This window comes from Cebus imitator, unplaced genomic scaffold (assembly GCF_001604975.1).
Source record: "Cebus imitator isolate Cc_AM_T3 unplaced genomic scaffold, Cebus_imitator-1.0 Scaffold26, whole genome shotgun sequence".
NCBI lineage: Eukaryota > Metazoa > Chordata > Mammalia > Primates > Cebidae > Cebus > Cebus imitator.
In genome coordinates this window covers 3123005-3147520 of record NW_016107341.1, presented here as the reverse complement: position 1 = coordinate 3147520, position 24516 = coordinate 3123005, and the positions used below count along the sequence as shown (strand labels likewise).

General features: G+C 32.2%; 1 protein-coding gene across 2 annotated transcripts in view; it reads right to left on the bottom strand.

The window, feature by feature from the left end:
- The window catches only part of SEMA3A (semaphorin 3A), a 381041-nt gene that overhangs the window by 30257 nt on the left and 326268 nt on the right, over positions 1-24516 (bottom strand). For both annotated transcript variants that reach the window (XM_037736534.1, XM_037736535.1), the window contains 6 exons: positions 19638-19780; positions 16939-17053; positions 16778-16847; positions 13401-13545; positions 11416-11635; positions 8051-8142 (listed from right to left, as the gene is read on the bottom strand). In XM_037736534.1, coding sequence (XP_037592462.1) covers positions 8051-8142; positions 11416-11635; positions 13401-13545; positions 16778-16847; positions 16939-17053; positions 19638-19780 — 785 coding nt within the window. The remainder of the gene's footprint in view (positions 1-8050; positions 8143-11415; positions 11636-13400; positions 13546-16777; positions 16848-16938; positions 17054-19637; positions 19781-24516) is intronic.

Below are 24516 nucleotides of genomic sequence, written 5' to 3'. Positions count from 1 at the left end.
CTTGCTTTTCTTTTGGCCTGCTGGGCCCAAAGTAGAAGACTCCTTATAGGAATCAGAAGTGAGGTGAAAGGATGTGAAGAAGCAGCTGAGGGATCTCACGTGTCTTTTTAATTGCCTGTCCCCTACAATTTGGGACGGAGATTTTAGCTATTAATTTCACAGTCATATCCCTAGCACCTGGAATTATACCTGGTATTTATAAATTCTTAGTATTTGCATGAATGAATAAATGAATGAATTCTTTACCAATGTTCCTTTTTCTCTCCTGTCTTCAACTTACCCCACTATACTCTCCTTCTTCCATTTAATTTAAGTTAAAGACAGTCCTCTTATTCTTTCTTTGATTCTTATAGCTTAGCTGGAATTTCTTCAAAAATAATTTAAAATAGTCTATACTCACTGCTTTTACTTGTTCATCTCTCATCCAATGCCTTCCCCACTCAACCCACTGAATCTAGCTTTTATTCTAGAGAGGTGGCCTACTATCCTCAGAAGCAGAAATCACCAAGGAACTGTGTATTGCTGATAGGACACTTTTCTGTATACAGAATTATTATTGGACTTTGTTTTATATGTTACTGTTGACCACTTATTTCTTCTTCACTGCTTCCTCTAATAAATTCCATTATGCCTTGGAATTCTGTATTAACTATTTCTTAATGACCTTTATCACAGTCTTTTTCTCATCCTGTAGTCATTCCTAACATGTTTACTGTTCCTTGCCCACTCCTTTCCACTCTCCTTTGGATGCCATTTTTCTTCCCTAGTGAGCTCTTGTGGTTTTAATTACTCCCTATGTGCTGTAGAACTATAAATCTCTACTTTGAAACCTGATGGCTGAGTTGACAGGATTTTTCTTAACAAATTTAAGACAATATGCCTGAGACACAAATGAGACAAATGATTTAGGATGTACGTTAAAGTAATGGTATAATTTAGAGATTTTCCATATTTTCCCACTTTCATAGCTTAAATGAATTATATTATTAAATATAATTTTCCACAAAAATTATCAATCATAAAGACAACTATGATGAAACAAATGTCTATCAACTTTTTCTATGCAGAGATATAATCTTTAGAATTTAGTAGCCTCAAATCTCAAAAACTAAGGGCACAATGTATCATGGATATTCAGCTTTTTTAAAAAAAATTGAAGACTGTATTTAAGTTTGTACAATAATGAAATAAATGACCAAAACAGAAAATTTAGAAAAGTAGGAAAAATTTTCCACAGATACTTCTTTCTTTCCAACAATTTCACATGATAAATAGTTATGTGGTTATTAAGGAGCTTACTTCATGAAGGTTTTTTGACATAAAGTTTACAATCAAAGTTCAGGGAAAGTGTTTCTTAAGCAGAGAAGGATTAATAGCTAAAGTAATTAAAGTGAAATTAGCTAGCTCTATGTACTTTAAAAAATGAAGCTGATTAATATTTATATATTTCATGTTCATTGACAATATGAACAACTAAATATCAATAAGATAGATGAAAATTAATTATTTCATATATGAATGTTAAAACATAAAAGTAACCCTAGAACATAATAGACTCCATTGTGTCATATTAAGATTTTAACATTCTTAACTTACAATCCTACAATCCATTAATTAAAGGAACCTTATTTATTATTTAGACCAGAAAATTAATAACTGTTTGAAATAAGATGTGCTATATGCTGCCTGTGGTTGAATTTTAATAGACAATATATTAAGATGACATTTATTTAAACAAGCTATCGGTTTTTTTTTTTTTTTTTTTTTTTCCTGAGAAATAGTGGGTAGTGAATATGACTTCCATTTAAAACAGATGTAGCTTCATAAACATGTTTTCATGAAACTGGTTTCAGTTGCATTTAATTGGTGTTCGAGTAAAAATAAAATTAAAACTTAGTATCTTTTCAGTGCTTTCTATGACTCTCATTTAGATTTTTTTTCAGATATTTTAATCTAGTCCTTATTAAACTTTCTCACTTGCAAAGCTTTTCAACCTGTTGATCCCAGGAGATTCTGACATAGCCTACTAGATGCTAAACACAAGGACACTCCTTTAGAATTAGTTAATAGACTAAGTTAGGAAAGTATCAATTGTGTTTTACATTTGAACGAAATTAAACTCTTTCATTTGTTTGCTGAGCTGTTCATGGAATATTGCATAAATTGAGTTTAAAATGCATGTGCTATCAATGTACCATGCAATTCTTTGCAGTCAATAGAACTATAAATAAAGCCCCCTGTCCTACGTGCACTGCAACTTGATGTAACATTTCGGCCTCAAAAGTAAACCCTCTTTGACTGTACTGGAAAGAAAATCCCTAACTGACTAGTTAAAATAAAAATCAGCATAAGTTAGGCTTTTATATTTTCTGACTATTTTTATAAAACAAGGTATATATATTTACATTTCAAGCATTTTAAAAGAGATTTTCATTTGTGTGACTAGTTAACAATAGCTGCCATTTACTAGCAATCTTAATTTTTAAAAATCACTTTTAAAAAGCATTTATAATCTCAGTCCTTATTGTGAGATGAAGAAATTGAGGCTCGATTGACTTTAACTAACTTGTTCAGAATCACATAGTAAATACAATTCAAATTCAGGTTTATGATTGCAAATCATATTTGGAATTAGACTCATTTCTTGGAATTTTAATGTCATTTGAGGTATTTTATAGCAAATCAAAGTCATTTCTAGAGTCCTATACCAATGCCAATTTTATTTTACCTCTTATTACCTATTAAAAATTTACTTTAAAATGAAAATTTTTATTACTAAGGAATATTTTTCTTTCTATACTCTGATTGAGATTTGATTTCACCCCAAATAAAAGTATACTGGATGTAACTGAAACCACTGGAATGTGTGTGATTAGTCAGGGTGTTTTCCTGAAACCAACCTCAAGATGGAAATGGGTATAGTACTGGTTTTAATTCTTGCATTTATATGAGGTTTGGTTTTTCATTCTGTCAAGGACACATAATAAACATGGCCTCATGAAGATGATAATATTGTAAAATTAACTGTTTAGGTAACATTAAATGTCTTTAAAAAATCCAAGAATATCATATACTACCATGACCCTAAGTCAGTACCTTTTCTGTTTACCTTGTCAAACTATCCCTGACCTTTTTGATAGTATTTTATTTTAAATGGAATGACTTACATGGCTCAAATAGAAACAAAGAAACTATAAAATTTCTCTGCTTATTTCACTGTATATGGCTATGGCTTTAAATGTTGTGTTTTTTTCCCCCTACCACTGTAAAATTAAACAAAGTTTGACAGTGAAATATTCCAATTGCTAGACCACAATATATGTATGAACTTTGCCTGATAGAATAGAATGTTGAAAGTAAATATTTCTCTAAACTTTGCCCAAATATGTTTTGTCTACTTGAGTGCCAAAGAAATAATAATGACAATAATGCATAGCAGAGAAGAGAAATGAAATCGTATTCTATCAAAGAAAGTGTTCAACATGGACACAGGGAGGGGAGCACTACACACTGGGGTCTGTTGGGGGGAAATGGGGAAGGGACGGGGGGTGAGGAGGTGGGGAGAGATAGCATAGGGAGAAATGCCAGATATAGGTGAAGGGGAGGAAGGCAGCAAATCACACTGCCATGTGTGTACCTATGCAACAATCTTGCATGTGCTTCACATGTACCCCAAAAACTAAAATGCAATAAATAAATAAATAAAAGAAAGTGTTCAGACGTAAGCAATCCTTTTACAAAATTTTAAAGTCCTAAACAAGCATTTCCATGCCAGCACAATATTGCTTATTTATATTTAGTTGTTACAGATTGATAATGAAATTTTCTCATGATATCTTAAACGCTACACAAATGTCATCCAATAGCTATCACAGGTATAAGTCAGTTGTGTATTTCTCTTGAAACTGTGAAATGCTAAAAAAAAAAAAAAAATCTAACATACTAAAAACTCATACCATCATGTATGGGTTGATGACAGACATACATTCTGAGAAATGGATCATTACATGATTTTTGTCATTGTGCAAAAAATTGCAAAGTACACTTACCTACTATCTAGGCTAGATGATACACTGTTGCTCCTAAGATAGGAACCTGTACAGCATGCTACTGTACTGAATATTTTAGGCAATCATAACACAATAGTAAGTATTTGTGTATCTAAACATATCTAAGCATAGAAAATGTACAATGTGTGGTAGAAAAGATTTAAAAATGGTACACCTGTGTAGGGCATTTATCATGAATGGAGTTTGCAGGACTGGCTGTTGCTTTGGTCAAGTCAGTGAGTGAGTGCTGAGTGAATGTGAAGGACTAGGACATTACTGTACACTACTGTAGACTTTATAGTCACTATAGACTGGCTACACTAAATTTTTTGAATTATTTTTCTTTCTTCAGTAATATGTTAATCTTTGCTTTCTGTAAACTTTTTACAACAACTATTGAATTTTTTAAATGTTTTGACTTTTTGTTTTGTTTTGTTGTTTTTGAGATGGAGTCTCTTTCTGTAGCCCAGGCTGGAGCTCAGTGGCACAATTTCAGCTCACTGCAATCTCCACCTCCCGGATCCTGGTTCAGGCAATTCTCCTGCCTCAGTCTCCTGAGTAGCTGGGATTGCAGGCACGTACCACCAGGCCTAACTGATTTTTGTATTTTTAGTAGAGATGGAGTTTCACCATGTTGGCCAGGATGGTCTTGAACTCCTGACCTAATGATACACCTGCCTTGGTCTCCCAAAGTGCTTGGATTATAGGTGTGAGCCACCGTGCCTGGCCAACATTTTGACTCTTTTGTAAAAACACTGAGCTTAAAACACACAGTGTACACCTATGCCAACATGTTTTCTTGTCTTATACTCCTGTTCTATAAACTATTATTATCTTTAAAATTTATTATTATTATTTTACTTTTAAAACTCCTTTTGTTAAAAATGAAGACAGAAACACATACACTAGCCTAGACCTACACAGGGTAAGGACCATCAAAATCTCTTTCACCTCCATATCTTGTCCTACTGGAAGGACTTCAGGGTCAATAGCACATATATTTGATATCTCTGTATTATAGGAGGTAACACATTATCTCCTATGATAACAATGCCACCTTCTGGAATACTTCCTGAAGGATCTGCCTGAGGATGTTTTATAATCATTTTTGTATAAGTAGAAGGAGTACAGTGTAAAATAACAACAAAAGCATAGTCTTGAAAATGTTAGGCAATGGAATTTTTTTAGGCCCATTATAATCTTATAGGACCACTGTCATATGTGCCATTTATTCTTGACCATAATGTTGTTATGCAGGGCAGGACTATCCTTGCAAGATTGTTGGTTTCCAACATCCCATAATTTTGTTAAAAGTCATTTAGTAGGTCTGTTTAAATTAACATCTTTTCAGATTAAAATTCTTATTAATGTACTAAACAACATAGCTGAGATGTGAAATATAAACTTAAAATCCCTAGAGATATAAATAATAAAAATTTGCTGGAACACAATATTACTGCAAAATTATGCACATTCTAATTCATATCAGAAAATAATTAAAGAATAAAAAAGAACTTTGTTTTTTAAATGTCGTGACGTGATAAAATTCTACAAAATAAAATGTAATTGTACTAATAGGTAGAAACTTAAGTCCTAGAAACTGAGATGAATAACACATCAGAGTCTTTGAGCTGCATGAAGTCAGAGACCATTTTTATAGTGTGTTCATCTCTGTATCATCAGAACTTTGCATTGTGCCAGGAGCATCCTATCTACAAATATACATTTATTTACAATGGAATTAATTAATGAACTACAACTGAAGGGAAATGTGTAAAGGAACTATGACAAGTGCAAAATTAAGAGATTCTGGCAATTAGAAATTCTTAAGATAGCAATATTATAGTGTCTCCTATAACTTCATTTGTAACAGTGGTGGCAACATTCATTTCCAAATATATGATATTGGTAAAGGTTTTCTACTGGAGAATAATATGGTGCAAAATCAGGATGATAACTTGTGAATGTTCCTAGTTTATTTTTCTCACACTTGGGCACCTCACTTTAATCATGGTCTCCTTGATGAAGGCCTTAAATTCTTTAATCTCTTGTATTTCATTTATTCATCAATAGTAATTCATTCATTCATTTAATACATGTTGGTTTAAAAGACATTTTAGGTTCTAGAGATATAACAATAAAGACAGGACAGCAATTTATATATCCACCCCTCCGTGCCTATACTTTTCTAAATCTAAACGTACTCTATAATAGCTAACAGAGTCCATTTATATAGTTGTTAGTTGTTGTTGTTGTTGTTGTTTTTAATTTCTAAGATAAAGTACCAATGCATTTGCTTATTGGGGTAACCTATGCAACATGGTGTTGATAAGGATTAGTCATCACTCTACACCAGACTGATACTTTAGATCACATTGATACTTTAGCATACAAATTATTACAAATAAAATAAGGCTAATGTACTTGATTTTTAAAAATTATAGTAGAATTATGATTATTTTATTATTTTGAAGGCCTAAACCAAGGATTAGTAGGAAAGGCTACTGGAAATGTAGCTCATTTTCAGTTTAGCTAAACTAAAACAATAAAATTATATTAACAATGACATTTTGAGCTAAGTGCCTGTTACTGTCTTTGATGCATTACATATAGTGTTTCTAATTCTTCTCCTGGTGAAATAATTATTATGCTCACTGTTTTACTGATGGTGGAGCTCAGAGGGATGGTTTAAGTGTTCCAAATGGACATGTCATATAGATATGACTGCAGAGTCTAAACTCTTTCCAGTAAAATGTTATATAGTTTGTTACCATAAAACATCTATGTTACAATTCAGCAGTTGTATGTTTCAATGTTAATTATAATGCCAATTGCATAAATATATATTAGGAGTTTTCCATATTATACTTCATTTTTTCTTTAAAATACTACTGAAGAGAGGAATACCTTATTGTACATGGGTATGAAAATGTAGGGGTAAGACATCTTGGGAAAACTGCTTACCATTGAAATACTGAATCAACTGAAAATTTTAATCCAGCCCATTCATTTTATAGATAAACTGCCAAAGACACCTGAAGACTAAATGATATCACTTGAAGTTGTCAGACTAGATCCAATATTTTCTCAATTTTCTGTCTACCAACTTCTTCTTATGCATGAGGGTTTTTTTTTGGGGGGGGGGAATTATAAATGTCTCAAAAATGTTTTTTATATTCTTTTATCAAAAAAATTAATAACACATTTACAGTCATGTATTTTTCTGTCATATGTAATTAATCATTTCAAGATGTGCTTCAATTTGAACTATTTCTATTAGCTGACTTCCCAAAAGGAATAACAGACACATGGTATATGTTAGACTACTCCAGTTCTCCTCTTTCCCTTCACTTTATGTCCTGATGCTTCCACCCAACACCCTCGCTCACTCATACCCCCATTCTTCCAACCCTATACAACCCTCTCTGGGCCATCTGTGATTCAGGATAAAGGGAAAAATATGTGTATTTCTTAAGTGTGTAGACTAGGAATCTATAACAAATTTATTGTCAGTGATATAAACCCATAAAATTGTCTTTTGCAAACAAATGATTTCTTTAAGAAAATATAAAATAGTTCATACATAAGCTAAAAATTGTTTGAAATGTCTTCACTATTCTGTCATTCTGAATATATTTATCTTAGTACATTCATGGAAGTTACATATTATTTCAGTTATACTATAATGTGTAAAATAGATTTTAGGAGTGGGGAAGAGTTTGTTCATTGAAGTAACTTACATAAATAATATAAAATGTAAATAATACATTTTATCATTGAGAAAACAAAATATGAGCCAAAAATATATTTCTTTACATCTTTAGATTTAACTAGCATTGAATGTTTCAAGGTTTATTTTGACTAGTGTCTGGCTTTCTAATTGACAAGCTAATTAGAAGGGTATGCTAGACTAGTTGTCCATACCAAGTTCAGTGTGCAGCTGTCCTGGGGGAAAGACGTACAACTGAACTTGTTGACACTTGAAATTAAGCAGCACTCACCCGAAAAACTGTCATTTCTTCCAGCAGAACCTCTTCTAAATCATGCCAAGTCTCCTTAGGAATTGAAACTACTTTAAGAACGGTCCCAACATCTTTGAAAGAAAGCGGGGAGAAGACCACAAGTTAAATAGAGCTGAACAGAGTTTAGTGTTAATGAATGAAGTATGCATTTGCCCAACAAAGTACAGTTTGACATAAGTTCTCCTTTTAATTTCTCTTTTGGTCAAAACACAAGTAAAATATATATTTAAGTATAATTCATGCAATTAGACAAAGTATAAGGATAAACTATAAAGACATCCTTGGAACATAAAAGATTGAATTTTTATAAATATATTAAGACTTGAAGAAGGTTTTATCATGAGACTGCATACATTTTTAAAAATGTAATAATTATCAAAGAGATTGCCTGGGTTGGATTAATTCTTTTTATTATTTCTAAAAATATCTCCTTAATTGTCTGGTGTCTCAGAAACAAAACCTAAAATAATACCAGTTTGTCATATGACAGGTTCTTCCACTTTTATTACAAAATCAGGGTACTTCTATGAAGACTAAATATAAATGAAAAATGCAAAGAATGTTGTCAAGCAAGGGAAGTAGTCAGAGCTTCAGAACCCTGGCTGCTCATCTTGTCATCTAAAAGTCTTTAGTACTTAGAAGTTCCAAATGATGGCTCAATGGCCATTTTGTAATGAATGGCAATACCCAGTTTTCAAAAATAAACACTTAGGATTACTTATTACAGTGGTTTTTCAAAAATGCACACTCTGGTTAATCCATTTTAGAGCATTAAACAAATTTAACATTCAGAAGCCAAAGCATAAAAATATTGAGCATATTTTATAGAGATTTCAAACCTTGTTTATGTAATTTGCATTGTTAAAAGAGACAACTTGTTTTAATGACAAGAGTTGTCACTTTTACTCTTAGTTGGGCTTAAAAGTTATTAATTTTCCAGTATTACAGGTATGTTCGTTCCTGTTCTTGATGGAATGAGGGGGCTTATTAAATTCAAAAATTTTACTCTTCAACCTTCCAGTTCTGACTAAACTTGATCAAATCTAGTTAGCTTCAATTGGTTCCTTTTAATCAAGTTCAACAGAGTAATTGTGAAGAAAATCTTGTCAATAAAGAATAAATGATATGAGAAAAATAATTCATTGATAACTATTTTCGGGGAACCAACTTGATATGTTATATGAGATGAAGAAAGGTTGCTAATTTATCCCTTGTAAAGTTAAACCAAAAAAGTACACTTTAAGAGGACCCTTCTATGTTTACAGACCTGAGACTGCTCATAACACTAAAGATTAAAGGTAACTTAGGTTAATCTACCCAGTGCCTCTGATCCAGCAGTCTCCAGTATCAAAACACAACTTTATGTTTTCCAGATCAAGTTTTACCAAGTAGTATTTCAAACAATTTCACACAAATTGAATCAGATTACTCAACTAGGATCAATATACTATGATGTGCAACTTAGTTAAAAGATAAAATTACTTTAATCAGTTTACTTTGCTGACAGATGGCCCTGCTCTTTACTGACCAATAGCCATCCACATCATCAGACATTCAACATGCTCATGAAATTGGTGCCTTTAAAGACAGTTTGTGTCCAAGAGGAATTAAAAGCTCATGATTGGGTTTATTGGGTCAAATACCCGGAAGCAAGCTTGGTTGCTTTGACAGTGAGTAAGAAGCTTCTCAATACATTTAAGCCAGAGGTGAAGAAAAAGGCAAGTGTGACATTATCGTACAAACTTACTCTGCAAAGAAATTCAATTATAATTTGATGTTAAATGATAAACTAATATTTATCAGAGAGAAATACTATTTCTTATATTTTCTAAGGATGTTTATAACCAGAAATTGATACTTGCAATTCACTGACTTTTACAAAACCCTGGGTCTGGTTGGGATTCTTTTATTTGGTAGAGAAACTTTCTCACTCATAAAAGTAGACTTTTAATATACTGCTTAGAACCTGACACTGTTACACCTGATAACATAAGTATTTCACAATTTTGTTATAAAACTTTAAGTCTTTAAAGCACTTACTATATGGTTGCCATTCCCCTGTAGTTAATGCAATTTTTTTTCTGTTTCTCACTAAGGGAAAATAAATGTTATTATACAAGGTTTCAGTGGAGCACTCACTCTGTTTCCCATTGATTTATGTCAGTTAACAGCGTTAATGGAGACTAGAAATTTATTACCTTAGAATCTGACCCTAAGTAGCAAGTATCAGATTTGTAACCAGGACTTTCAAAAATAATTTTACTATTAAAAAGAGCAGGGAAAAAAATAAAATAATATATCATAATAACAATGAAATTCTTTCTGAAAATATACCTGAAAAAGTCTGTTTCTAATTATGAAATTCGTAAAAATGAATTGTTAAATGTCATAGAAATGTATCTAAGAATTATTTGAATAAATTTTTTTCAAATTATTTGATGGAAATTTTTCTAATTTTCATTGTATGGCAGAAACACTGAAAAATTCTATTGCTAATATTTATTTACTAGACGATGTTCTCCCTATCATAATTTTAAAGTTAAGATAATTTTACACTAATATTCTGGAACTATTACTGAATGTCTTGGGAATTTAAGGTGGGATTTGACTAATATATCTTTGTTCTAAAAAACCACTGGCCAGAAAATTTATGATAGAATTATAAACATTGATTGCTCACCTAATCATTAGCTTTACCTGATTTTAAACATACCAACTTTTCATTGGAAAGGGAATTTATTTTGAATTAATATGTCTCAAGTTCTTGGAAAAGATAATAAACTTGTAATAGAAGAATATTCATGTTATTAAGTCATTTATTAGAGATGAATTATACTTTGAAAGTTACTATAAAAACTGGACTCAGTTCTTAGTATACATTTGATCCTTGAACAACATGAGTCTGAACTGTGTTGGTCTGCTTATATACAAGTTTTCATCTGCTCCTACCACCCTTGGAAGAGCAATGCCAATGCTTACTCTTCCTTCTCTTTAGCCTACTCAACAGGAAGACAAGGATGATCTAATTCCACTTAATGAACATTAAATATATTTTCTCTTCTCTGTAATTTTCTGAATCTTTTCTCTAGCTTATTTTATTGCAGAAATACAATATCTATATATAGGACATATAACATATGAAGTTAATCAACTGATTATGTTAGGTAAGGCTTCCAGACAACAGAAGGCTATTAAGTTTTGGGGAAGTCAAAAGTTTTATGTCGATTTTCGATTGCACAGAGAGTTGGCACCGCAACTGCTGAGATGTTTGCAGATCAACTTTACTTAATCAGTTAAACATAGTGTACTGGAAGAAGGTTTACAGCTGAAGTTAAGAAATTTACCTGTTCCGATAAACATAACATCATACTGTCCGTCTTCTGCATCAACTCGGTCTACTACAATTTGTGTGAACTGATAATTTACATCTGTTTTGATCATTATTGGGCGATTATTTATAGGAAACACTGGATTGTACATGGCTGGATGACTTCTTGCAAAGGTTATAACATCATCAGGGAAGTCCTTTGTAGAGTCGAAACCATCAAATGTTTTGCTGGGACACTATTAAGATAAAGAGAGAGTATCTTTTGATTAAAATCTAATAAACATAATTATAAATTATATAATAACATATGGCCTTAATGGTTCTACTTAAAATAGTAGCACAGGCGAGGCATGGTGGCACATGCCTGTAATCCTAGCACTTTGGGAGGCCGAGGTGGGTGGATCACTTGAGGCCAGGAGTTGCAGACCAGCCTGGGCAGCAAGGTGAAACCTGTCTCTACTCTACTAAAAATACAAAAATTAGCCGGTCCTGATGGTGTGCGCCTGCAGTCCCAGCTACTTGGGAGGCTGGGGCAGGGAAATGGCTTGAACCTAGGAGTTGGAGGTTACAGTGAACTGAGATCATGCCACGCACTCCAGCCTAGGCAATAGAGCAAACTCTAACTCAAAAATAAAGTAAAATAGTAGTACAATATTCAGTATATATTTCCTAAATGTATCTAAATTCTCACTGGGATTTAGTTATGTCACTAATTCTTAGGCAAAATTACAAATGCATATAATGAATTCAGTGTACAGGAGACATTTGGTGCCTCTGTTAGTGCCACAAGCATGAGTGTTATTGTTATAACAGGTGAAGTATTTGACATAATAAATGGAATATACTACAAGTAAATGCAATTGATCTTTGGATTAGGGATGCTCAGAATAATTTTCTTGAATACATTTGACTTTATACTATGGCAATCATGCTAAAATACAAATGAGCTTTTCAAACTGAAAAACAATATAAACTAATGTTTTAACATAATGCTTTAAAAGTATCATCAATGAATGTAATAAATAAAATAATCCCAGAGCTAAGGAAACGTGTTATTCAAAGTGTTTAGCAACCTGCATTGCACATAAAGTGACCAATCAGAATGGACATCATGAGCAAGCAGAAGAGATAATGGTCCCAGCAGCCAGAAAGATGCATGGTTTTGCACTGGCATAACCTCACCTCTGGATGTAAACACTCTATGTAAGACAATACAACAAAAATGACAAATCAAGATTTCACTGTCTCCTTTCACTATGTTTATTGATGCAGTGCAAACATTTATAAAGTACAGTATCTCCGATCTCTTGCTTTTAGTCTTACACTTAAATAATTTCTACCATTAATGTAAAAGCTTGGGAGATAAAATGTAATTATGAGAGATTCTTTATTTTACAAGAAGCTTAGAATGAGAAATCCATTGTCTTTGCCATTAGCTTGAAAACTATTAATAATTCTTGAGAAACAAAATGAATTTGTTTTGAAATGGGAAGAGTATATATACATATATACATATATATGTCTATGTATGTGTGTATACATACACAATAATACAGCAATATAACCGTTAAAGAATGCAAGGTTGCATTTCTTTTTTTTACGTAATTTACAAAGTTAAGGTTATAGAAATATTATTTATGTAAAAACCTGGAAGACACAATAAAACCTATTTTCATGACATTTAAAATTATTTCTGCACGTCTCTACTACAATGTAAAATAATTTGCAAAAATTTAAAAATGTGTGATCAAAAATTAAAATAAGATTTAATAAATTTAGATTTATATCTTATACTGAACTTAAAAACTGACATCTGTAAAGAACATGTTTTTAAATGTGGAATTTCTTGCAGTCACAGGAAATCCTTGTCTTGCTTTAATTTATAATCTTGAAATGTTTGTTCTACATTATCTACATTTAATATCTGTCTGTAGCCGAATTGTTTTTTGACCTTTGGCAGAAATATATTCATTTCATATTTTAAACACCTAAGCTACTTACAGTTCCTGGCCGTGGATAGGGGACTCTTCCTTGATAAGGCACCCATTGATAGTTGGGTCCATCCCTGTGGGCATATGGACCAAGGAACACCCTTCTCACATCACTCATACTATACATACACACGGCTGATCCCTTGAAAATGTTACTGAACAAGAGAGCAAGAATAAAAACAGATGTTCATCTTTATACAATGGCAAGAGAAATGTTGATACTGAGTTCTTAAATTTTAGATATTATTTATTAAAACATCAAAATAAATTCTTAGCAATAATGTTTGAGATTTTTCTAGTCATGTGTACATTTAACAATATACAAAAAGAACAAAATTTGTAATTTCTTAAAATTAGAAGGCATAGATGAAAATGGCTTTAGTACTAATACAATACATGCCTTCATATGAAACATAGACTACTAAATTTTGATAGGAAAATCAAATACATATGAACTATAAATGAATATGTAATTTTAATATCATGGGGAAATTTTTTTAAATGTGATTAAGTCTCAAGCATTATTACTGAAACTAGGAAACTTTTAAACATGCAAGAATGTTTATGAACTCACTTTGTAGACTGAAACTATTGCAAAAAATAGTGTCAAATGATGTGTGACATTATTTTTAAATTCCCAAAAGTATTAGATCCTGTAAGAGGTTGATTCTTGTGAAGACACTTAAAATCAACTCTTTCTCCCATAGAAAATAATTAAGTTAGTAGCTGTTTCATCTCAGTTAAAGTGGAGAATTACAGCAATTATACCCACCATTTTGTTAAACAAAAATTTTGTTTGCTAAACAAAAATCAGATAATTAAACTGGAAGTAAGTCACTGAATTGCCATGATTTTCCATTTATTAGGCTTATAGAAATGTGGTTTCAGCAGTGTATTTATACAGAGATATTAAACAGTTGTGCACATTTAAAATATGGAATGTTTACCTTTTAACCAAACATTCCCCTAGAAAATTACATATAAATCAGACCAAATGAAAAACATGTGCTCCCAACAGTTTATTATTGGAAACTGCGGCATATAGACAGTGTTTCATAGACTGCAAGCTTCTTGAGGGAAGAAACCATGCCTGGCTTCTTTTCAGCTACATCAATTACATATCACATGGCATTTGAGAGAGTAAGCCTTATAAAATTTAATAACATCTTCATAGCAGAACAAATAGCAAATTAGCGCATACTTGATACATCACATTTTGTAATGTTTGGGTTATATATCCCCTTCCATTGTTCTATACTTAGCTTATCTTTGATTAAATCAGCTATCATTGAAATACTTAATAAGCATGATATATAGTTATTAAGACCCATTCACATACAAATATCCATTCTATTGATATAAAGAGGTGAAATTATTTCATCTCTAAGCAAGTGGATCTCAAATGTGGTCCATAGACAGATAGCATGGGCATCCCTGTGTACTTGTTAGAACTGCATATTCTTAGGTCCCATTTAATTTCTATGGAATCAGAAACTCTGGGGAAAAGGCCTAGCAATCTGAATTTTATCATGCTCTCTGAGTGATTCTGATGCACACTCAAATTTGAGCTGCTGCACTAAGCAATGAGGAACCAGAAGAAATGGATTAATATTTGTTTGAGTCTCTCAAATTCTATACCTTAGTCATTCTGCTTTTTTTTTTTAACCAAAGAGAAGAAACATTAAGGTGTGAAGAATTTCATATAGTTTTAATAATATGGATTTCTTAATTTTTATGTGATATTTTAAAAAGTATTGAGTAAAAATGTCCAAGCAATTTGTAATGGCTTTAATAGCTCCAGAATAAAACAGTATTGGACATTGCAGTTAATCTTTTTCTTTGCTATCAAAGTTACTTGCAGTACTTTTCCTGACTTTTGATTTTAAATTATTTTTCTTTTAAACGTTTCATCCATATCCCAGTGCATACCCTTCTTTATATGTGTGTGTGTGTGTGTGTATATATGTAAATGTGTATGTTTCTTTAGACAACCCCAGGTAATCTGAACTTTATACTGAATGTAATAGTCTAGAGGGAAACAAATCACTGCTTAATTGACAGCAACAGACTTAGGGAGGATGCGAAATAGGAAAAGGAGAAGGGCAAGGAAAGAGAGAAGGAGGCAAGAGGAAGAGAGAGAAAGAAGCAGAAAGGGAAGGAGGTGGGGGAAGGAGCCAGTGGAGAAAGAGGAGTAAAAAGCAGGGCAGGTATAAAAGGAAAAGGAACTTAAATTTGAGTTTGACATTGATTACAAAAACAAACAAAAAAATCAAAATCGAAAACAAAACAACAACAACAACAAAAACAGATGTAATGATGAAGGGTTTTGTTTTTATTATGTTCTGTAATGCTGAAGATTTTTGTTTGTTTTTATTATCTTTTTTTATATGGTTCTAATGTAACCCTAGTGCTGTAATGCTGAAGGTTTTTGTTTGTTTGTTTTTATTATGTCTTTTTATATGGTTATTTTAGGATCTGGATTACGAAGTAGGTAATAAAAAACTAAATGGAGTCTCAGAAAAAAAAAAGGTAGTTTTTTTTACAAAGACAATCTATTTCCTGACTTAAAAGCTTCAGAACTATTTAAACTATGTAATTAGTGCCTTTAATTGTTGTATTAATAATTTTTCACACAATCTTAGCCAAAAGATTGAGAAGCCATTATTGTAGTAATAATTTTTTAAAGTACCAGAAAACAATTTAAAAATTTCTTTTGTGAACAATCAACTTTCTCCAAACATGCACATTTCTAGTTTAGTTCTAGAGTTAGTTAAAAGTTTAGGGACTACAGAAAATATAGCAAATATCCCATCTGTGGAATAGACATAATGGGAAGAACCATGGACTGTTTTGTTGTTTCTAGATGTATTTTGTCCCCAGATTCCCATGCTAATCATCTGGTCAGAGATAGAACTTTCAGTGGAATTGCTGATGGGTTTTCTCGTATCTCATTCATTAGCAATTAATTAAAGTGACAGAGAGATCAAGAGACAGAAAGAATTGTTTCCATTGTATTTTCAACAAATTTTAAATTAATTTTTCCATCCTTAGCTTATGTCCCTACAAACTCTTCCCAAAACTCAGACTTCCATCTTTATAATATTTTACATTTTGTTCAAAGATTTAAAGTCAAAGCTATGTGTAAGATGACATAAACATTTCAAACTGTTTTACCATTACATGTACAATGATGATTTTTTTCTAAAAATGATTGTAAAAAAAAAAAAAGTCTATGTAGGTCATAAGTTATAGTCATCCAAGAATACACAACAGCTCAAAGGTTAAGGCAACACTTGTCTTTCAAAAATATATTTTCTACAAATTATGAATATTTAGATAGCAACTGAATAATATGAAGTTTCTATAAGGTAGTAAAAAGTTATTTACCTGGAAGTTGTAAACACTCCATATACAATTGGATTTTTAGGATCTTTAGAGTTCATTAGGAATACATCTTCTGTTTAAAAACAAAATTGGGGGAAGTTGCTTTTTTATGGTATGGCAAAGTCTGAACAAATATTCTCTATACATAAACACTAGCTACTTACGAAGCTCATCAAAATGAGTGTCAATGCCATTTGGACCTGGCACTGAGCAAATCAGACGAGCTTTGAGGAATGTTGTCCATTTATTCACCAGACTTCTGTGCCCTCCAAAGTCATTCTGAAAGAAGGGAATGCCAGTGTTAGGCACTCTGAATGCAAATTATAATTTCAAATATTTCTGTTTTCTTCATATCTTCAGACAAATATACGGTTTCTCATGTTTTAAAAGTTCCTACTCATTTTAAATGACCAGGTATAGGTAACTATCACTTACAGTTACATTGTTGGTCAAATCATTCATTCAAACTTTATTGCCTTTTTAAGAGAGATTTATTGTGAGTAGTCCCTTTATTTATTCAAGGGCTTACTTATACAGTCAATTCATGTTCATCTACAGATCAATGGATAAAGAAAGTGTATTACATTTACACAATAGTCTACAATTCAGCCTTTAAACAGAGGAAATCAATTGGATAAGAGGAAGAAACAATTTTTTTCTTTGAGATATGTTGCACAATGTGGTGAGTATGGTAAATAATAATATATTACACATTTCAAACTCATAGTAAGAGAGTAAATTTCAAGTGTTCTTACTACAAAAAATAAGTATTTGAAGTGATGGGTGTGTTAATTAGTTGATTTAATTATTCCACATTATATTCATAAATCATAACTTTGCTTTGTACCCCATAAATTTATATAACCATAATTGTCAATTTAAAATTTAAAAATAAAAATCAAGAAGAAGGAAATCTTGTCATTTGAGACATGAATGAACCTGGGGGACATTATGTTAAGTGAAATAAGCACAGAAAGACACATACCACATGACCTCACTTATATGTGGAATATAAGAAGCTGAACTCATACATGCAGAGTAGAATGGTGCTTACCAAGGACTTTGGGGGAAGGATGAAGAGATTTGGTCCAAGATACAGAATTTCACTTAGGAGAAATAAGTTTAAGAGATCTATTGTACGACATCATGACTATAATTAATAACTGAATTGTATTATTGAAAATTGTGAAAAGAGTAGATTTTAAGTGTTCTCACCACAAAGAATTATAAGTATGTGAGATAATGCATATTAATTAGCATGAACTAGCCATTTCACAGTGCATACACATTTTGAAACATCATATTGTAGACAGTAAATGCACATAGTTTTTAACTGTTGATTAAAACAAAAAATAGAATCTTTGAAAGTCACTTCACTTTCCGTTCTACTCGGCAATGAACAGTTATTACTCATGGATTTGTTTTGTTCTGGTATAATGCTCTCTTTTCTACCTACTGTGCATTGAGATCTTACCTACATAGGCTGGTTCACAGCCAATGCTTGTACGCAGTAGGCACTCAGTATTTAAAGAATGGATGATAAATGTATGCCTTCAATACCCATACGAGAAATAGATCTCAAACAAAAGCATGCTAGTGTCAAATATTTTATAAGCGTAAAGAGTTGAAGCAATTTATATTTTACGAATAGCATGGTGAGAAAATATTTAAATAAACCTTAATAAAGGAAACTCATTCCAGAGGAAACATTTTGAAAGTCTTCTCACTTTGAAGAAACTGATTTTAACCTAAGCATAGTAATAAATTCTATTATGGTGGTATGTATTTACTAGAAACTATAGTTTTCAAAAATGATATTTATGTACACATATTGAGAGAATATGTTTCTTTAAAACAAAATTGATTTCTACTTTGTTTATATACTTTTATACACCTTAAAGTAGTGCTTTTAAATATGACATGTATTTTGTGGAGAAAAATGTCTCATCTATTTCGCATGTCATTTGTATGTTTCCAGGTATTTAAAGCTTTGAATTTTTCAGTAATTGAATATACTAGAGATAATAATTAGATCATTTGGGGTAAGAGGTCACACTTAGAAAGAAACAGATTTTTAAAATTTCAGGATGCTTTTTTAAAAAGAAAGAATTCCATTTTAAGAAAATCATTGAATGTGGCCTTATGATTTTCTTTATTTGAAGGGTGATTTAAAATATACTAACAGTTAACTTTTTCACATTGAATAAATACTGCACTATGCACTGCAGAAGGGAACAATTGTAACTATTATATTTTCGCACTGATGATAATCTATAAGTGTTTATTAAGCAATTTTTATTCTATGTATCTAACATAATGCAGTATTGTATCTGACATTATGCCACACAATAAGTAAAATACCTCAGATAGGTAAAGCTCACAGCTTCAATATAGTTTTTTTATGTGTATTTGTGTGTGTATATATGTGTACACAGGATGCTACAATCAATTTGTAAAAATGAGCTTTCATATTTTTTTTTCTTAAATGAATACTTCACATCTTCCAATGACAAATATTCATTCAAAACTTACAAGGTATAGGAAACTGTGCTAGGACTGAAAAAACATAAATGATCTTTTCACAGGTAAAATAAAATCATTTTGTTACTCTAGAATTTCAAATGGAGATTATGTAGTATAATTGTGAAACAATGCCAGTTATCTCACAACCTCTACCTGCATATTTGACTGGGAAGAGTTACTCATAACCAACTATAATACTCAATCATTATTTACCATTTGTTTGTTATATCAGTCAAATAAGCCACATTTTTTATTGTAGATGCACACAGGTAGAAAATTTTAAGAAGTGAAGCCATGATGTGACAATGACATCCTTATCATTTTTTTTTCTTTACCTCACCTTGCATATCTGACCTATTCTAGCGTGAGTAGCTTTTCCAGAGTGTTCACCATCTATTGCATTTTCACGGAAGAAAAAGTATATTTTGTCATCTTCAGGATTGTCACTCTCTGGGATGAGGTGCGCACTAATGAACTTTGGATCTAAGAGACAAATTATAGCATATATATTAATTCACAGTTTAATAAATAATGCCATTTTTTACAGTCCATTTTTACTTTTTCTTAACTCTTATTTGATATATTTCAAGAAACTTTTCTTTGCTCATTTTGTAGATACATATGAATTGTTCTTTATGCATTATAAAGAATCTTACAAAATATATCTCAAGAAAAATATATTTTGTTCTGAAAATTAGGAGTAGATGCAGAAAGAAATCTTCAAGGTGATCGTACATTGCAGATGCATTACTGGATATTAAAATATTTTGCAAACTATAAGCAACTATCAAATGCTATTTATTGTTATCACCATTGTTATTCTTTCTTTCAAGCGTAAGAATTTAAATCAAAATACTAATTGATCTACTTCAGTTTTCAGCAAAGACTGGGTGGGAAGGAAAAAGTGAAATGCATATAAAACAAATCAGTCCTCTCCTGTGGTTCCTCTCCTGTCATTCCTCTTCCTGTAAATGGCAGTATCATTCTGCTAGACACACAGGAAAAACCCTGGCCACCCTTGACTTATCCCTTTCTCTCATACCCAACATTTTATCTACCAGCGTATTCCTATTTATCACCATTTTTTTTATCACATTCTTCAATATCACCTTCACTCAGGAAACAATTGCCAATCTGAATTATTAAAATTGATTCCTAACTACTCTCTTAGTTTCTACTTTACCAACCTTTGTCTCCACACAACAGCCAGAATGCACCTCTGCTCTATCACTCCTTCTCCAAACTCTCCAATATCTTTCCAATTCATTCTCAATAAAATATAAAATCGCTGCAGTAACGAAAAGCCATTTATGATCTTGTCCCTACTATTTCTTTTCTCCTACATACTTGGTCCTCGTTAGCAGTGCCAACTAGGTCCTTCCATAACTTTGTCCTAGTTAGCAATGCCAACCCCTTTTCTGATTCTCAAACATGTCAAGCACTCTCAGTCTTGCTCAGTTTTTCACCTTGTCTAAGACTCTGCCCTCATGCATCCCCAAAGCTGGGTTCCTGCTTTAGTAACTCAGATCTTTGTTCAGATATTGCATTATCAGAAAGATCTTTGTGGAATACTCTATCTAAAGTACTGAAAACCTTGCTCTTAACCATTTTTTATTTCTTTTTATGCTTTATTTTTCTAACACTATTATATGATACATCTCCCTATGTATTGATTAATCTATCCATTTATCCATCTAATCTTCCTTTGCTTATTGTCTATGTCCCCCACCACCCCAATGGAATATAAATTCCATGAGAATAAAGATTTGGTGTATTTTGCTTGATGCTGTGAACCTAGAGCTTAAAACATGATAGGCAGTCGCAAATATCTGTGCAAGGAGAAAAGAAAAGAAAAAAGGTGAGGGGAGGGGAGTGCCTAGTTTATGCAAAATGTATATCAGCAATATTTAGAGCTCCACTTGATAAAGGACTTTTGAAAGTTATTGGGTTGATATGCCTGTTCCTCACAAACTGTATAAAATAGATAACAGCTTCATAGCTTCAAGATGATATGTGCTATGAAGCTGAGTGTATCTCACTGAAAGCACTTAGGATACTGCAGACATGTATTTTCTCACAATAATCTACCTTTATCCCTTAGTGTATTATTTTATCCAGGTAACAATGAAATATACACGTACAGGTCAGCACCATGCTTAATAGACCAAGAAGAGATCAGAACTTGAAACTAGCTTTATCTACATAGAATCCAAGTTATTTAGTCTTGATCTTTACACCTGTGAATAATCATCATTATCATGTGTCCTAGCTTGTAACCTTTTAGCATTTGCTCTGGGACCATGCATTCAAGTACATTTCACAGGGCCACACTTTACTATCCTTTTCAGGCAAATTATACAGACTCTGGAAATAATATGAAACATATGAAATATTACCTGTTCATATTTAAAGCTTAGTGTGCCAGTGAACAAGGATAGGATAATAATAGAGTTGCTTAGCACCAGATTTTTTTAAAAGAGCCATACAATAAATATATTACTTTAACCTGAGTAACTGTTGCAAAGATTTGTTCAAAAATTTCTCTTTGTTCATAGGCAATACATATACTATATATGTAAATATTCATAGATAATGAGGAGTATGTATTCTCATGATGAATGGTGAGCAGAATAATTAATGTGACATGTTAGAAATTACTGTCGCAAACTAAAGAATTACTATCACATTGGTAAAATTAGGCTCCAGAAATGTGTGTGTATATTTGTGTGTGGGCACATATGTAACACAAACCTGTGTGTGCAATGATTTAATTCAGTCACTTGCAACTTCTGTGACCTTTAACAAGACTCTTACCTCTCAGCTCAGATGCATGGTTTTCAAATTATGTTTATTTCAAATCAAGTTACTTTAAACTGGAATCTGTTCACCTTGTCTGTCATAAATAGTTCATAAAAAAACAAATATTTTAAGCCTAAGATGTGGAACAACTTTGTAAAATGTTAACAAATTTACTATATTAACATCCTTATGATGATACTGAAAGAAAGCCTCCATCACATGGTAAGTTTGAGGATATTATAATCCAACTGCTGAATAAAAATAAAAACAATCATAAATGTTTATGCTTTAATACTGGAACAATGGAGGGAGAAGTTGCTTTACCATTACCCCCAAAATTACTGTAGTTGTTCATACAAATACTTGAATAACTTAAAGAACTTCAAGTAATTAAATTCAATTGCCTGTTATTAGATCACAAATATGTGCAAGACACCATGTAGGAAACAAAATCCATAATATATAATCCTTGTTCTGAGAAAGCCACAGTCTAACAAAAGCAATGTTAGAAGCATAAAAATGACAACAAAGAAAACAATATTTTACATGTGTAGATTCCTATGTTTTCTTAGTGTTTGGGCATGAGTGAAGGTGTTATTAAGTGTTGCACTGACCTCTCTAAAATTTATGAGGATAATTATTATCTTACAAATGTGGACTCTAGTGGGAAATAACCCAAGCAAATTTTCAAGTATATTCATTGTTGAAAGGGCCTTCAATCTTAGCCTCTTCTTCAATATATGACACTACAGATGTGGAGATGTTTGCAGGTGAATTCACAATCTCATATAGTCTAAGGTATAGCCAAAAATAAAAGTATGCACAGAAAATGAAAATAAAATTTATTAACACAGACAATGAGAATATCTGAGAAAAACACTGTCAATTTAACAGAACTTGTCTTCAAAAAATTTAGGTTATATATCAGACTTGAAAAAAATTTATTACCATTTCCAAATAAAATAGGTCTTGATTTTACCAGATCTCTTCCAACAATTTAAAAGTAACCATTCTTCTAATATTTCACATTTAGAAAATCTTCTTTTTGGTCCAAACCTCTGCTCACCATACATTTTGTACTTCTTCAGTCCCACATATGTTACCTTCCCATTCCTTGTTCTGTTTTGTCCTCTTAGCCCTCTCTGTTATTCTCTAGGTGTATTCATTCCCTCACTGATGAATAATCTCTTTGTACAATCTGAACCTTCAAATCAATCATTCCACTTGTCTTCCCTATCATCTGTAGGATTTCTTGGCTGCTGGAATCTCCACTGTACCAGCATTATAAATCCCGAGATTTTTTTTCCCCTTTGTCCTTATGCTTAAGCAAGGATTTAAGAACCCATGTACTCACAGTAAATATATCTGCTATAAATTGAAGGTATTTTTCCTTAACAAGAACTCTAATGTTGTTAAGAAATTGTTTTATTTTCTTCTAAGATCATTGTAGATTTATTATCAAAACTGTTTTACAGCACCCTGATCTTCCTCAAATCGACAAGTATGCCATCTTTAATTTACTCTTTAAAGACGGTGTTGTTACCTGCTGTACTGATAGGACAAAAGCCATTTAGTAATAACTCTTTCCTTTTCCTTCCTTCACCTTTGAATTTTTCTTCCTTTCAGTGGAAGAAGAATCTTTTCTCATTTTTATGTCTAAGGTCTCTCACTATGTGCTTGCTCTCAATCCAATATTCTATAAACGATTGCTCAAATAACCTTATTCTTCATACAGTCACTTACCATTTATATTTTCATTTATCAAATAAGTGCTAAGCACCTACTCTATACTCTGGATTGTGGAAGATTAGGGCATATTAAGGTAAAATGTTTTTTGTCTACACTGTAGTTATTTTCATAAAGAGAATTCTGATAATTAAACTAAACAATTATTAAACTGCATATAAAAAACAAAAATAAGAGAGAGATCCAAGATGGCTGATCACTAGCAGCTCGGGATTGTAGCTCCCACTGAAAGCGCAGAGAACGAGAGGACACCACACTTTCAGATCAATTTTTGTTGCTCATGCACCAGGAGATTCCCAGCGGAGGAGCCCCACATGTCGCCAGCGCGACTCTTGAGGCCGGTGAGGCGGTTTTGCCGCTGCCTTGGAGCGGTGGTTCTTGGTGCAGAGTCAGAAAAGCACCATCAATCTTAAAGCCGCTGTTTTGGCCGGCACAATGGGTTGCTCAGATTCTAGCACCGGGAATCAACAAGTTGTACGTCCATTCAGAAACCCAACTATAAAGATGGTAATTATAAAGACCACAGATGGATAAATCTATAAAGAAGGGAAGAAAACAGCCTAAAAAGGCTGAGAATACCCAAACTCAGAACGCCTCTCCCTCTACAGGGGATCACAGTTCCTCATCAGCAACAGAACAAGGCCTGATGGAGAAAGACTGTGTTCCATTAGCAG